The sequence below is a fragment of the Grampus griseus genome (assembly GCF_964374135.1).
Source record: "Grampus griseus genome assembly, chromosome: X".
Classification (NCBI taxonomy): domain Eukaryota; kingdom Metazoa; phylum Chordata; class Mammalia; order Artiodactyla; family Delphinidae; genus Grampus; species Grampus griseus.
In genome coordinates, this window is record NC_138999.1 from 86,734,334 (window position 1) to 86,746,614 (window position 12,281).

Here is a 12,281-nt window from a genome sequence, read left to right on the forward strand (position 1 = left end):
AAGTAGAGAGAGAGAAAGGGGCAGAGAACTTATCTGAAGAAATAATAGCTGAAAACTTCCCTAACCTGGGGAAGGAAGCAGACATCCAGGTCCAGGAGGCACAGAGAGTCCCAAACAAGATGAACTCAAAGACATCCACACCAAGACACATTATAATTAACATGGAAAAATTAAAGATAAAGAGAGAATCTTAAAAGCAGCAAGAGAAAAGGAACTAGTTATGTACAAGGGAACTTCCATAAGACTAGCAGCTAACTTTTCAGCAAAAACTTTGCAGGCCAGAAGGAAGTGGCACTATATATTCAAAGTGATGAAAAGAAAAAACCTACAACCAAGAATACTCTACCTGACAAGGCTATCATTCAGATTTGAAGAAGAGATAAAGAGTTTTACAGTCATGCAAAAGCTAAAAGAGCTTAGCACCAGTAAAGATCAGAGTGGAAACAAATGAAATAGAGACTGAAGAAAAATCAGTGAAACTGAGAGCTGGTTCTTTGAACAGATAAACAAAACTGATAAACCTTTAACCACACTCATCAAGAAAAAAAGAGTGGGCCTAAGTAAATGAAATCAGAAATGAAAGAAGAAAAGTTACAACTGATACCACAGAAATATAAAAGATCATAAGAGATTACTACAAAAAATTATTATATGCTAATAAAATGGACAATCTAGAAGAAATGGATAAATTCCTAGAAACATACAATCTCCCAGGACTGAATCAGGAAGAAATAGAAAATATGAACAGACTGATTACCAGTAATGAAATTGAATCAGTAGTAAAAAAAAAAGCCTCCAAACAAACAAAAGTCTAGGACCAGATGGCTTCATAGGTGAATTCTGCTAAACACCTGAAGAAGAGTTAGCACCTACCTTCTCAAATTATTCCAAAAAATCACAGAAGAAGGAACAATTCTGAATGCATTCTGTAAGGCCGGCATCACCCTAATACCAAAACCAGGCACCACAAAAAAAGAAAGTTACAAGCCAATATCACTGGTAAACATAGATGCAAAAATCTTCAACAAAATACTAGCAAACAGAATCCAACAACACATTAAAAGGATCATACACCATGGTCAAGTGGGACTCATCCTAGGGATGCAAGAATGGTTCAATATCCGCAAATCAATCAATGTGATACACCACATTAACAAACTGAAGAATAAAAATTATATGATTATCTCAATAGATGCAAAAGAGCTTTTGATAAAATTCAACATCCATTTATGATAAAAACTCTTAACAAAATGTGTATAGAAGGAACATGCCTCAACAAAATAAATGCCATATATGACAAATCTACAGCCAGCATCATACTCACTGGTGAAAACCTTAGAGTATTTTCTCTAAGATTGGGAACAAGATGAGGATGCCCACTCTCGCCACTTTTATTCAACATAGTATTGGAATTGTTAGCCACAGCAGACAAGAGAAATAAATAAAAGGTATCCAAATTGGAAAGAAAGAAGTAAAGCTGTCACTGTTTGTAGATGACATAATAATGTGTAGAGAAAACTCTAAAGACACCACCAAAAAAATATTAGAACTAATAAATTAATTGAGTAAAGTTTCAGGGTATGAAATTAATATACAGAAATCTGTTGTGTTTCCATACACTAAAAATGAACTATCAGAGAGAGAAATGAAGAAACAATCCCATTTACAATGGCATCAAAAAGAATAAAACACCTAGGAATAAATCTAAACAAAGAGGTATAAAAACCTATACTCAGAAAACTATAAGACACTGATGAAAGAAATTCAAGAGGACACAATACATGGGAAGATATACTGTGCTTATGGATTGGAAGAATTATTATTGCTAAAAAGACCATACTACCCAAGGCAATCTACAGATTCAATGCAATCCCTACACCAAAATACTAATGGCATTTTTTGCAGAACTAGAACAAATAATTCTAAAATATGTATGGAAACACAAAAGACCCTGGATAACCAAAACAGTCTTGAGAAAGAAGAACAAAGCTAGAGCTCCCAGGTTTCAAACTACACTACAAAGCTACAGTAATCAAAATCCCTACCAAAGTACTAACGGCATTTTTTGCAGAACTAGAACAAGTAATTCTAAAATATGTATGGAAACACAAAAGACCCTGAACAACCAAAACAGTCTTGAGAAACAAGAACAAAGCTAGAGCTCCCAGGTTTCAAACTACACTATAAAGCTACAGTAATCAAAAAAGTATGATACTGGCATGAAAATAGACACATAGGTGAATGGAGCAGAATAGAGAGCCCAGAAACAAACCCAAACTTAGATGGTCAATTAATCTATGACAGAGGAGGCAAGATCATACAATGGAGAAAAGATAGCCTCTCTAATAAATGGTGTTGGGAAAACCGGACAGCTACAGGGAAAATAATCAAATTGGACTATTCTCTTACACTATAAATAAAAATAAACTCGAAATGAATTAAAGACTTCAATGTAAGACCTGAAACCGTAAAATTCCTAGTAGAAAACAGGCAGTATGCTCTTTGACATCAGTCTTAGCAATATTTTTTTGATATGTCTCCTCAGGCAAGGGAAACAAAAGCAAAAATAAACTAATAGGACTATATCAAATAAGAAGCTTTTGCACAGTGAAGGGAACTATCAACAAAACGAAAAGACAGCCTACTGAATGGGAAAAGATATTTGCAAATGATATATCCAATAAAGGGTTAATATCCAAAATATACAAAGAACTCATATAACGCAACATCAAACAAACAACTCAATTAAAAAATGGGCAGAGGACCTGAATAGACATTTTTCAAAAAAAGACATACAGATGGCCAACAGACACATGAAATGATGCACAATATCAATAAATCATGAGAGAAATGCAAATCAAAACCAAAATGAGATATCACCTTACACTTTTCAGAATGGCTATTATAAAAAAGACAACAATTAAGTGTTGGTGAGAATGTGGAGAAAGGGGAATCCTTGTGCACTGTTGGAGGGAGTGTAAATTGGTGCAGCCATTATGTAAAACAGTATGGCAGTTCCTCAAAAAATTAAAAATAGAATTATCATAGGAGCTAGCAATTCCACTTCTGGGTACAGCTGACCCTTGAACAACGTGAGTTTGAACTGCACATGTCCATTTATATTCAGATTTTTTTCAATAAATACATACTATAGTACTACAAGATCTGTGGCTCATTGAGTCTGCTGATGCCAAAACGTGGATACAAAGGCCAGCTGTAAAGTTATACACAGATTTTTGTCTTTCCAGGATTGTCACTCCTAACCCCTGAGTTGTTCAAGGGTCAACTGTATTTTTCCAAAGTAAACAAAAACACTAATTTGAAAAGATATACGCATCCCTATGTCCATTGCATCATTATTTACAATAACCAAGATATGGAAGCAACCAAGTATCCATTGATAGATGAATGGATAAAGAAAATGTGACATATATATATATATATATATATATAAAATGGAATATTATATATATGTACTTACATAATAGAATATTACTCAGCCATAAAATAGAATGAAATCTTGCCATCTGTAACAACATGGACAGATCCTGAGGGTATTATGCAAAGTGCAATAAGTCAGAGAAAGACAAATACCTTATGATTTCACTTACACGTGGAATCTAAAAAACAAAACAAATGAATAAACATAACAAAACAGAAAGAGACTCGTAGATACAGAGAAGAGACTGGTGGTGTCAGAGGGGAGATGGAGGGGGGCAATGAGTGAAATAGGTGAGAGAGATTAAAAGGTACAAACTTTCAGTTATAAAATAAGTCAAAGGGGTGTAATGTACAGCATGGAGAATATAGTCAATAATATTTTAATAACTTTGTATGGTGACGGATGGTAACGTATTATGGTGATCATTTTGTAATGTATAAAAATACCAAATCACTCTGTTGTACACTTGAAACTAATATAATATCGTAAGTCAATTATACTTCAATTTTAAAAAAAAGAAAAAAAGTTGAACTCAGAAACAGAAAGTAGTAAGGGGCTGGAAGGTGGGGGAAATGGGGAGATGCTGGTCAAAGGGTACAAGCCTTCAGTCAGAAGATGAATAACGTATAGCATATGTCCTCCATAGGAGCCGGCACCAGGCTGAGCTAATAATGGTTATCATAAGAAGAGTAATAATAACAATAACAGCTCCTAACAAGAATCTACTATCCTTGTCCTGGTCTTACCTCAGCGGGGAGCCCTTCAAATTGGGGAGGCTTGCAGTGGGAGTCAGGATCGTTCCACTTCTCAAAAAACTCTGCACACTTGTGAGGATGATTCTCATCCATGTTCTTTTCTGTTTGATCCCGGACAAGTCCACTGAGACAGACAAAAAGACAATATGTGGCAAAGAATTACGCAAGGTCAGGAACTGGGGCATGAAAATGGGAGTTTGAGGACCTTACCCAAGGCCATGAATCCCTAAGCCAATGAAGTACATGATAAAAATATGGTGTGTATACCAGAAGACCTCAGAATAACTCTTCCGGATAAATTCCATAGCTAAAGTCACCATGAGAACTAGAGCTATTGTGATGATCACTCCAGTGACACCAGCAATGTGGGTGAATGTCACATACTCCATTGTCTATGAAAGTAGAAATTTCAGCCTGACACAATGTCCACCAGGGACACCATGCCTTTCCTGCTCATGACCAGATTCCAGATGCTTTGCCCTTGAGTCAACTCACCGTGTTTGAGGACTGGATGGGATTTAGCCAAGAATTTTTCTCCTGATGAGATAGGTTGGAGAGAATGGAAGCAAGGGATCCATCTGTGGCCTGTCGGCTTCTGCTATATCGTTCAAAGTTAAACAGGTGTGTGGTGATGTGAATAGCTAAATGAAAAGATGGAAAGGAATGTGAGAGTTGACTCAGAAACATCATGGCAGGCATGCCCCACTAGAAGAGGAGGATCCTATATATAGTGCCAAGCAGAATGGTGAGTCCACAGAAGGTGCCCAATAATGATTACAGAGAGAACAAGATCTTTTTTATACTCACTCTGTCCCCAAAGGAATAGAATGTAAATTCCATGAAAGCAGGTTTAGAATACTGCCTGGCAAATAATGCCATGTGTTCAATAAATATATTTTGAATGTTTATACGCATGGATGAATGAAACTAGATTCTGAATGTCCAGGAGCCTGCAGTTTCATCGTTTGCCCCAGTTACCCAGTAGGGAGATTATATATGCCACCAGCTTGTGGAAGGTGAGGTTGTGATCCAGTTGCTTTCCCAGGGTGCGCCTACAAAACAACAAATGTAAAATGATCAAGATCGGGTGTATCCAGGCAGCTTTATGAAATTCGCTAACCCATAACCAACATGTCTTACATAGAGTGTGCCAATACACACCCACTCTTGCTCACCCCCTTGGTTACCAAAGGAGACCTCTGGCTTCCATTCCTAGGGGCTTGGTGTTGAGCTGTCCTACTGAGACGTCAAGAGTCTCTTGTCTTTAATGTGAAAGTTGACCTACAATTGGCTGGGACTCAGTGAGCAGGTGCCTCTCGGGAAGGACAGCAAATTTCGACACATGGGAAGCAGGATCAGCATGCTGTTAAAATGCAAGCTGCAAGCAGAGGCTTGGGCCCAGGCCAATGCCAACTAGAACAGAGGAGAGAAGAAACCATTAGCTGCTTCATCTCCTCATCTTGCAGGTGAGCATGGGCCCAGTCCACTTGCCTGAGACCTGGACAATCAGTCCAAAATCTCTGTTTACAAATGACAGAAAATTTGCTGAACTTAACATTGAATTGAGAAATCCTCATGACAGTGGTTTGGAAATGTTTGACTATATATTTATCAATATGAAAGAGAACAAGATTTAATGTTAACAAATAAATTATATGAATATAATACTTTACAAGGTTTTTAGCTTAATACACTCAATTATGATTTTAGTTTGTCACTTGTAAAACAATCTTGAAGATCATATATATTTTATTTGCACTTTAAATAAAGCTTAGATATTTTGAGTTATAATTACAGATGGTAACTATTTTTCCTCTTTTCTATATTTTCTAATGTTGCAATTATATGCATGTAATAATCATGTAATAAAAACCATAAAAATTAACCATTTATATTTAAGATCTCTTTAATAATTGAATAAAATGGGCAAAACGAATGAACCCCTCAGAGCAAAAATTTTAAACTTAGGTAGAGATTTGAGAAGGGAGAACTTCTAAGAACAAAATTTCAAACTGATTTCCTTGGGTGGCCAGGCAGCATACATCAAGATCAATCTGATCCAACAGTAGAAGCTGCTAGAAAAGGAGACAAGGAATCAGTGCTTCAAAGAAGTATTGAGCCCAGAAATAGGCTTGATTAGTATAGGCTAGACAGAATATATTCAACTCTGTGGTAGCTAATTCCGACTTCTCTCCTCAGCTGTACAACTGGTCTCTGAGTCAGCTCCTTGGGATTGCAGACAATGGGGTGTGACAATTTCACAGCAGCAGTGAAGGTGGTGGCAGCAGCCAGGCAATTTTTATTCACTTCAGCTGACTGGTCAGCCTTACATGTATGCCTGTCAATGACTTGCTAAAAGAATATGAGATAGAGTTAACAATTTCTCGGCCTTTTTCTAATTATCTTTTCGGCACAAAAACTATTTTTCCATACAACCTAAACCCGGGACAACGTGACATTGGTTTAATAAGCCAGGTCAAGATCTGCCTACCATCCATAATGGCTTACAATGTCAGGCAGTGCAATGAACATGAGCTGCCCTACTGTTTTCCATTTCTGACTCTTCCACACGACCTGTGTTTTCTCCCTCTGCTGAGTCACACTCCAACTGTTTTTGGTAGAGACGGCCTGTTCTGTTTCTGAGTAAATTTTCTCTGCTCAACTCAAATATCCTGCATTTCCACATTGGTTTCCACTGCTTGCTTATTTGAGTCACAGAGGTTCCTTAAAGCTAAAATTGACAAGTGACTTGAAGAACATAGGACTACAATTTCACAGCTACATATTCTGTGGAGGCTATCTGTATGGGATGAATTCTTTTTTTTTTTAACACATCTTTATTGGAGTATAATTGCTTTACAATATTGTGTTAGTTTCTGCTTTATAACAAAGTGAATCAGCTATATGTATACATATATCCCCATATCCCCTCCCTCTTGTGTCTCCCTCCCACCCTCCCTATCCCACCCCTCTAGGTGGCCACAAAGCACCCAGCTGATCTCCCTGTGCTATGGGGCTGCTTCCCACTAGCTATCTATTTTACGTTTGGTAGTGTATATATGTCCATGCCACTCTCTCACTTTGTCCCAGCTTACCCTTTCCCCTCCCCATGTCCTCAAGTCAATTCTCTACAGCTGCATCTTTATTCCTGTCCTGCTCCTAGGTTCTTCAGAACCATTTTTTTTAGATTCCATATATATGTGTTAGCATATGGTATTTGTCTTTCTTTTTCTGACTTACTTCACCTAGTATGATAATCTGTAGGTCCATCCATTTTGCTGCAAATGGCATTATTTCATTCTTTTTTATGGCTAATATTCCGTTGTATATGTGCCACATCTTCTTTATCCATTCATCTGTCAATGGACACCTAGGTTGCTTCCATGTCCTGGCTACTGTAAATAGAGCTGCAATGAACATTGTGGTACATGAGTCTTTTTGAATTATGGTTTTCTCAGGGTATATGCCCAGTAGTGGGATTGCTGGGTCGTATGGTAGCTCTATTTTTAGTTTTTAAGGAACCTCCATACACCAACGTGCCATACCCACCCCCACCCTTCCTCTTCTGTCCTTGATCTGCTCCTTCCCCAGCCTTCTCCAACCTGTTACTCTGACCTGACCCCACCTTTTATACAGGCCTTGAATTTGGCAACACCACCCACTTCACAAAACCCCCCACCCCAAGTATCCCTCTTGTTTGATAGGTATTTTTCTGTGAGATCAGTCCACAGTGGTGGTTTTCAACTTGTTCATTTATTTGTTTTCAACCAAACTCTTTCTTAAAATCATAAGCAGGAATCCATAAGACAGATAAAGGTTGCTTTGGTTGAAGTAGAGACACTGCCCAGTTAGCCTTCCCCTCACACCCTGTAGGGATACCTGAATTTCTGTGGAAACCAGTTTGAAAATTGCTCAATATTTCTTTACTGTGTATTTTCATTATTGAGTCTGGGGAGTGTGCCCTGGACAGGTCTGTCAGATTTAATGAACAAAAATACAGATGCCTAGCTAAATTTGAACTTCAGATTTTTTTAAAATGAATAATTTTCTAATATTGTCTCATGCAATATGTAGAATAACTTATACCCCCCCAAAAAAAATTTGTTATTTTTCTGGAATTCAAATTTACCTGGGCATCCTGTATTTTTTTTCTGGCAACTCTAACTCTAGGCGAAATGAGGGCATTGGGTCTCAAAGAAGCCAGCGTCAGAGATAAGAAAAAACAGAGATTCCCCACATCACAACTGTGATACTCACCCCCAGGATTTGTCTTGTGTAGTAGTACTTGTTACCTTCTCAAATGACAGGAAGGCATGCACAAACAGGAAAACATTCAGCCCCAAACAAGCAGCCTAGAGAAAGAAAAATTAAGCAAGGGATAAAGTGAAATTTGGGTACAGGAAAGAGTAGATAAGGGGTAGAAAATAGTGTTACCATTTGGCTATTTTGTGTTTATCTGTTTTCATTTTGGGGGTGGTGGGTGTGCCACACAACATGTGGGATCTTAGCTCCCCAACCAGGGATAGAACCCCTGTCCCCTGCAGTGGAAGTGCAGAGTCCTAACCACTGGACCGCCAGGGAATTCCCATATCTGTTTTCATTTTAAATGAGTCAACTTACTCTGAGTCAGTTAGGACTTCAAGACATGCATTAGATGCTAATGACCAGGGTCAGCACATCAAGGCTCATAGACCAAATCTATCTCACCACCCGTTTTGTACAGCCTACAAGCTAAGAATGGTTGTTATATATTGTTGTTTTCACATTTTTAAATGGTTGGAAAAAATCAAAAGAAGAATATATTTCATGACGTGAAAATTATATGAAATTCAAATTTCAGTATCTATAGATACAGTGGTATTGGAACTTAGCCACACCTACTTATTTCTGTATTGTTTATAACTGCTTTTGTGATTCAATGGAAGTGTTGAGTAGTTGTGACAGAGAACATATGGACTGCAAAGCCTAAAATATGTACTACCTAGCTCTTGACAGAAAACATTTGCCAACTTCTGGATTGGAGCGTTCAAACTATTGCACCTATAAGAAGGCAATACGTGAATAAATGGATTTCTAAAGAAATAGAAAATAAATTTAACATCTGTGACAATACCCATCTGAAGGGACTAAACCATTCCAGATGGGCCTGCCTCTTTAATACACTTTCCTGACATACACTTTCCTGTTTTTAGATTGTGATTCTTTTTTCAAATTAACCTATCATTGCTTTGGACTCATTTGAGCTCTTAAGACTTCTTTTGTCTGTCCCAAGATCTGTCTCTACATTGGCAAAGAGGGAAATTTGGAACCTACCATCCATTTCCTTGGAGAACAACCAGGTGGGCTTTAGCCCAAGCTTGAAGGTGCTAGTCTGTAATTGATCAGGATTCTAGGGCACTGGGATGCCTCTGATATATATCCATGGCCCCAGGATGGTCCAGAACCATCTCAGCCCCACAGGTAGAGGGCCTTTAGCCTAAAACATGGCCCATTCAGATTCCCTAGATCTGGACCACTCACACACCTCTGGCATCATAACATAGTGATTCGAAGTGTGATATTGGAGTCAAACTCCTTGGGCTCAAATTCTAGCTCCACCACTTTCTAGCTCTGTAATCTTAGATCTGTGATTTAACTTTTCTGAACCTCAATTTCTTCACCTATAAAATGCGGACAATAACTATATCTACCCCACAGCAATGCTGTGAGGCTTACATGCAATAATGTATGTGAAGTGATTAATACAGTGCTTGGTGCATAGTAGAAGCTCAATAAATTCTGCCTGTGTCATCACCAGACTGGCTTTACCAATCAATTTCTTCCTGCATTCTTTGCCCACACACCCTTTCCAGAGTTGTGTGTCTTCCAGAGATCATTTGACCTTAATGGAAAAAGAGAGGTGAAAGCCACAGATACTTCAAGAGTTCAGAAGACAAAGGAGAGAAGCTTATTTAGAGGGAGCAGAAATATTTCAGAATCTGAGAGGGACACAGAGGTAAAGACCTCTGTGTCAGCACATCATCAACTGTAGGTAAGATGAATGATGAAATACAGTGACATCTGAGAGTAAGGAATTCCATTCCCCACCTTGACTATAATTTCCTCCACTATGAATGGAAAAGAAAGAGTAGAAGACCTGGCAGGAAGAGTAAAAATATTTTGGGGGTAATTTATTTTTCATTAAAATAATAGTTCAAAGGAGTGTATGTCAGAGATAACAAGAAGTCTGAGCCTGCCAGTGGGATTGGTGCAAGGTGAAAAATCAAAGCTAGTTACATCATCATCACCACCAGGGGTGATGAACTCTCCAAGCAAAACCTAAGAGAGGGATAAAAAATGCAGAGGATTTTAGACCTAGAAACACACTTATATCTAATCTAGTTTTCATCAATCCCCCCACCACCCACACACAGGTGACCTGAAGGCTAGAGAGGATAAATAATTTGATCAAGGTCACTCAATTAATAGCAGAACTGAAACTAGAGTTCAGTTAGAGAGTGCATTAGAAGGGGATTGTGCATATGTGGTGTGGTAAAGGCATTCTGGCTTGAACCCTGGGGAGCTAGCTTTGAGTGATGGCTCTGCAATCAATTCACTGTGTGATGTCTAGGTCTTATTTTCCCTTATAAAATCAAAGAGTTGGTTTGGTTCTGCACTACGCAAAGCTGTAGCCACTAAGCACATGCGGCTACTAAGCACATGAAATATGCCTAGTTTTAATTGAGATGTGCTGTAAGTATTAAATACACATCGGATTTCAAAGACTTAGTAAAAATAAAAGAATATAAATTATCTCATTAATATTTTCATATTGATTACAGGTTGAAAGGATAACTTTTTGATATATTGGGTTAAACAAGATATATTACTGGAAATTAATTTCACCTATTTCTTACCTTTTTCAATTGTCTAGGTATTAGACAATTTTTAAATTACATATGTGACGTTACATTATATTTCTAGTGGACAGCACTGGACAATAATCTCTAAGATCACTTATATCTCAAACATTCAATTTTATTATTTCTTGATGTGAGCAATATAAGAAGAATGGAGAGAAATGAATGCTCCATGGCACTAGTTAGAAGTGAAATGGAAGAGAAAAAGAGAAGACAAAAAAATGAAAACAGACTGAAATTCCAAATACTTGTGGTTTATATTTTTGTCTCTTTACCAATCAATTTCTGGAGTTGGACTTTTTTCCTTTTCTAAAATGCTGAAATATATCATACACAGAAAAGTATATAAAACATATATGTAATCCTAGAGTTGGACCTTTCAGCTGATAACTGGCCTTGATGAGCTCAATATTGGCATGGAATCTTTCCCTTTCAAGCAACTTCACAAATATTAACAAACATAATGTCTCCTTACTCTAAGAGTAATTATTAGAAAGTGAAACATCACTTACCAGAAACAAAACTGAGAACCAATGGTTAACCACCCAGTTTCCCATTGTCAAGTGGTGGTTTGGAGCCTCTGTAGGCAGCAGGGAAGATTCAGCAACTTGGATTCTGGAGAGATTCTTCAGGGTTGGCACCTCTGTCCAGCTCAGGGACTGTGAATCTTTAATATGTGAAAGATGCACACCTACCCACAAAGCTTTCAGGAATGAATACATGCACTCTGCCTTCCTCCTCTGGTCAGAACTATGTTATCAGCTTTGGTAGACCAGCCCTACCTATAAGTACCACAGGTGTTTTCCCTGGTGGGGTTTTATCCCTTCAGGAAATAACAATCTTCTTGGGTGAGAATGTTCTCTCCCATCAACTTATCAACATGATTTAATGTGAGGCATTGTCTTCCTTGATAAGACATTCGCTAAGGCTTCTCATAAGGAAGATTTTAGGCTGAGGCTATAAACAGATGATCTCAGGAAAAGCAGGGCAGAACGCACGCATGTTAAGGAAGCTGCTTTAAGGTGGGCTTTCAGAAGAGCTGCTGCAGCTGCCTGCTGCAATTTGGACCTCAGCCTGGCTAGCTCAGAAACTTTGTTTACCAGTTCTTCTGGAAGATGATCTGGCTCTGGGGAGCACTTGACTGGTTGGAAGGACAAGTGAAAAGAATGGCCACATAAAACAAAA

At 38.1% G+C, this 12,281-nt stretch overlaps 1 protein-coding gene across 1 annotated transcript in view; it reads right to left on the reverse strand.

The window, feature by feature from the left end:
• Window positions 1-12,015, reverse strand: part of NOX1 (NADPH oxidase 1) — a gene marked incomplete at both ends in the record, with an annotated part of 33,541 nt that extends 21,526 nt beyond the window's left edge. The window contains 9 exon segments of the mRNA XM_082681065.1: window positions 4,189-4,321; window positions 4,408-4,589; window positions 4,693-4,838; window positions 5,176-5,249; window positions 5,483-5,610; window positions 8,455-8,489; window positions 8,492-8,549; window positions 11,609-11,763; window positions 11,973-12,015. Coding sequence (XP_082537191.1) covers window positions 4,189-4,321; window positions 4,408-4,589; window positions 4,693-4,838; window positions 5,176-5,249; window positions 5,483-5,610; window positions 8,455-8,489; window positions 8,492-8,549; window positions 11,609-11,763; window positions 11,973-12,015 — 954 coding nt within the window.
• Between the last annotated feature and the right edge of the window lie 266 nt (window positions 12,016-12,281).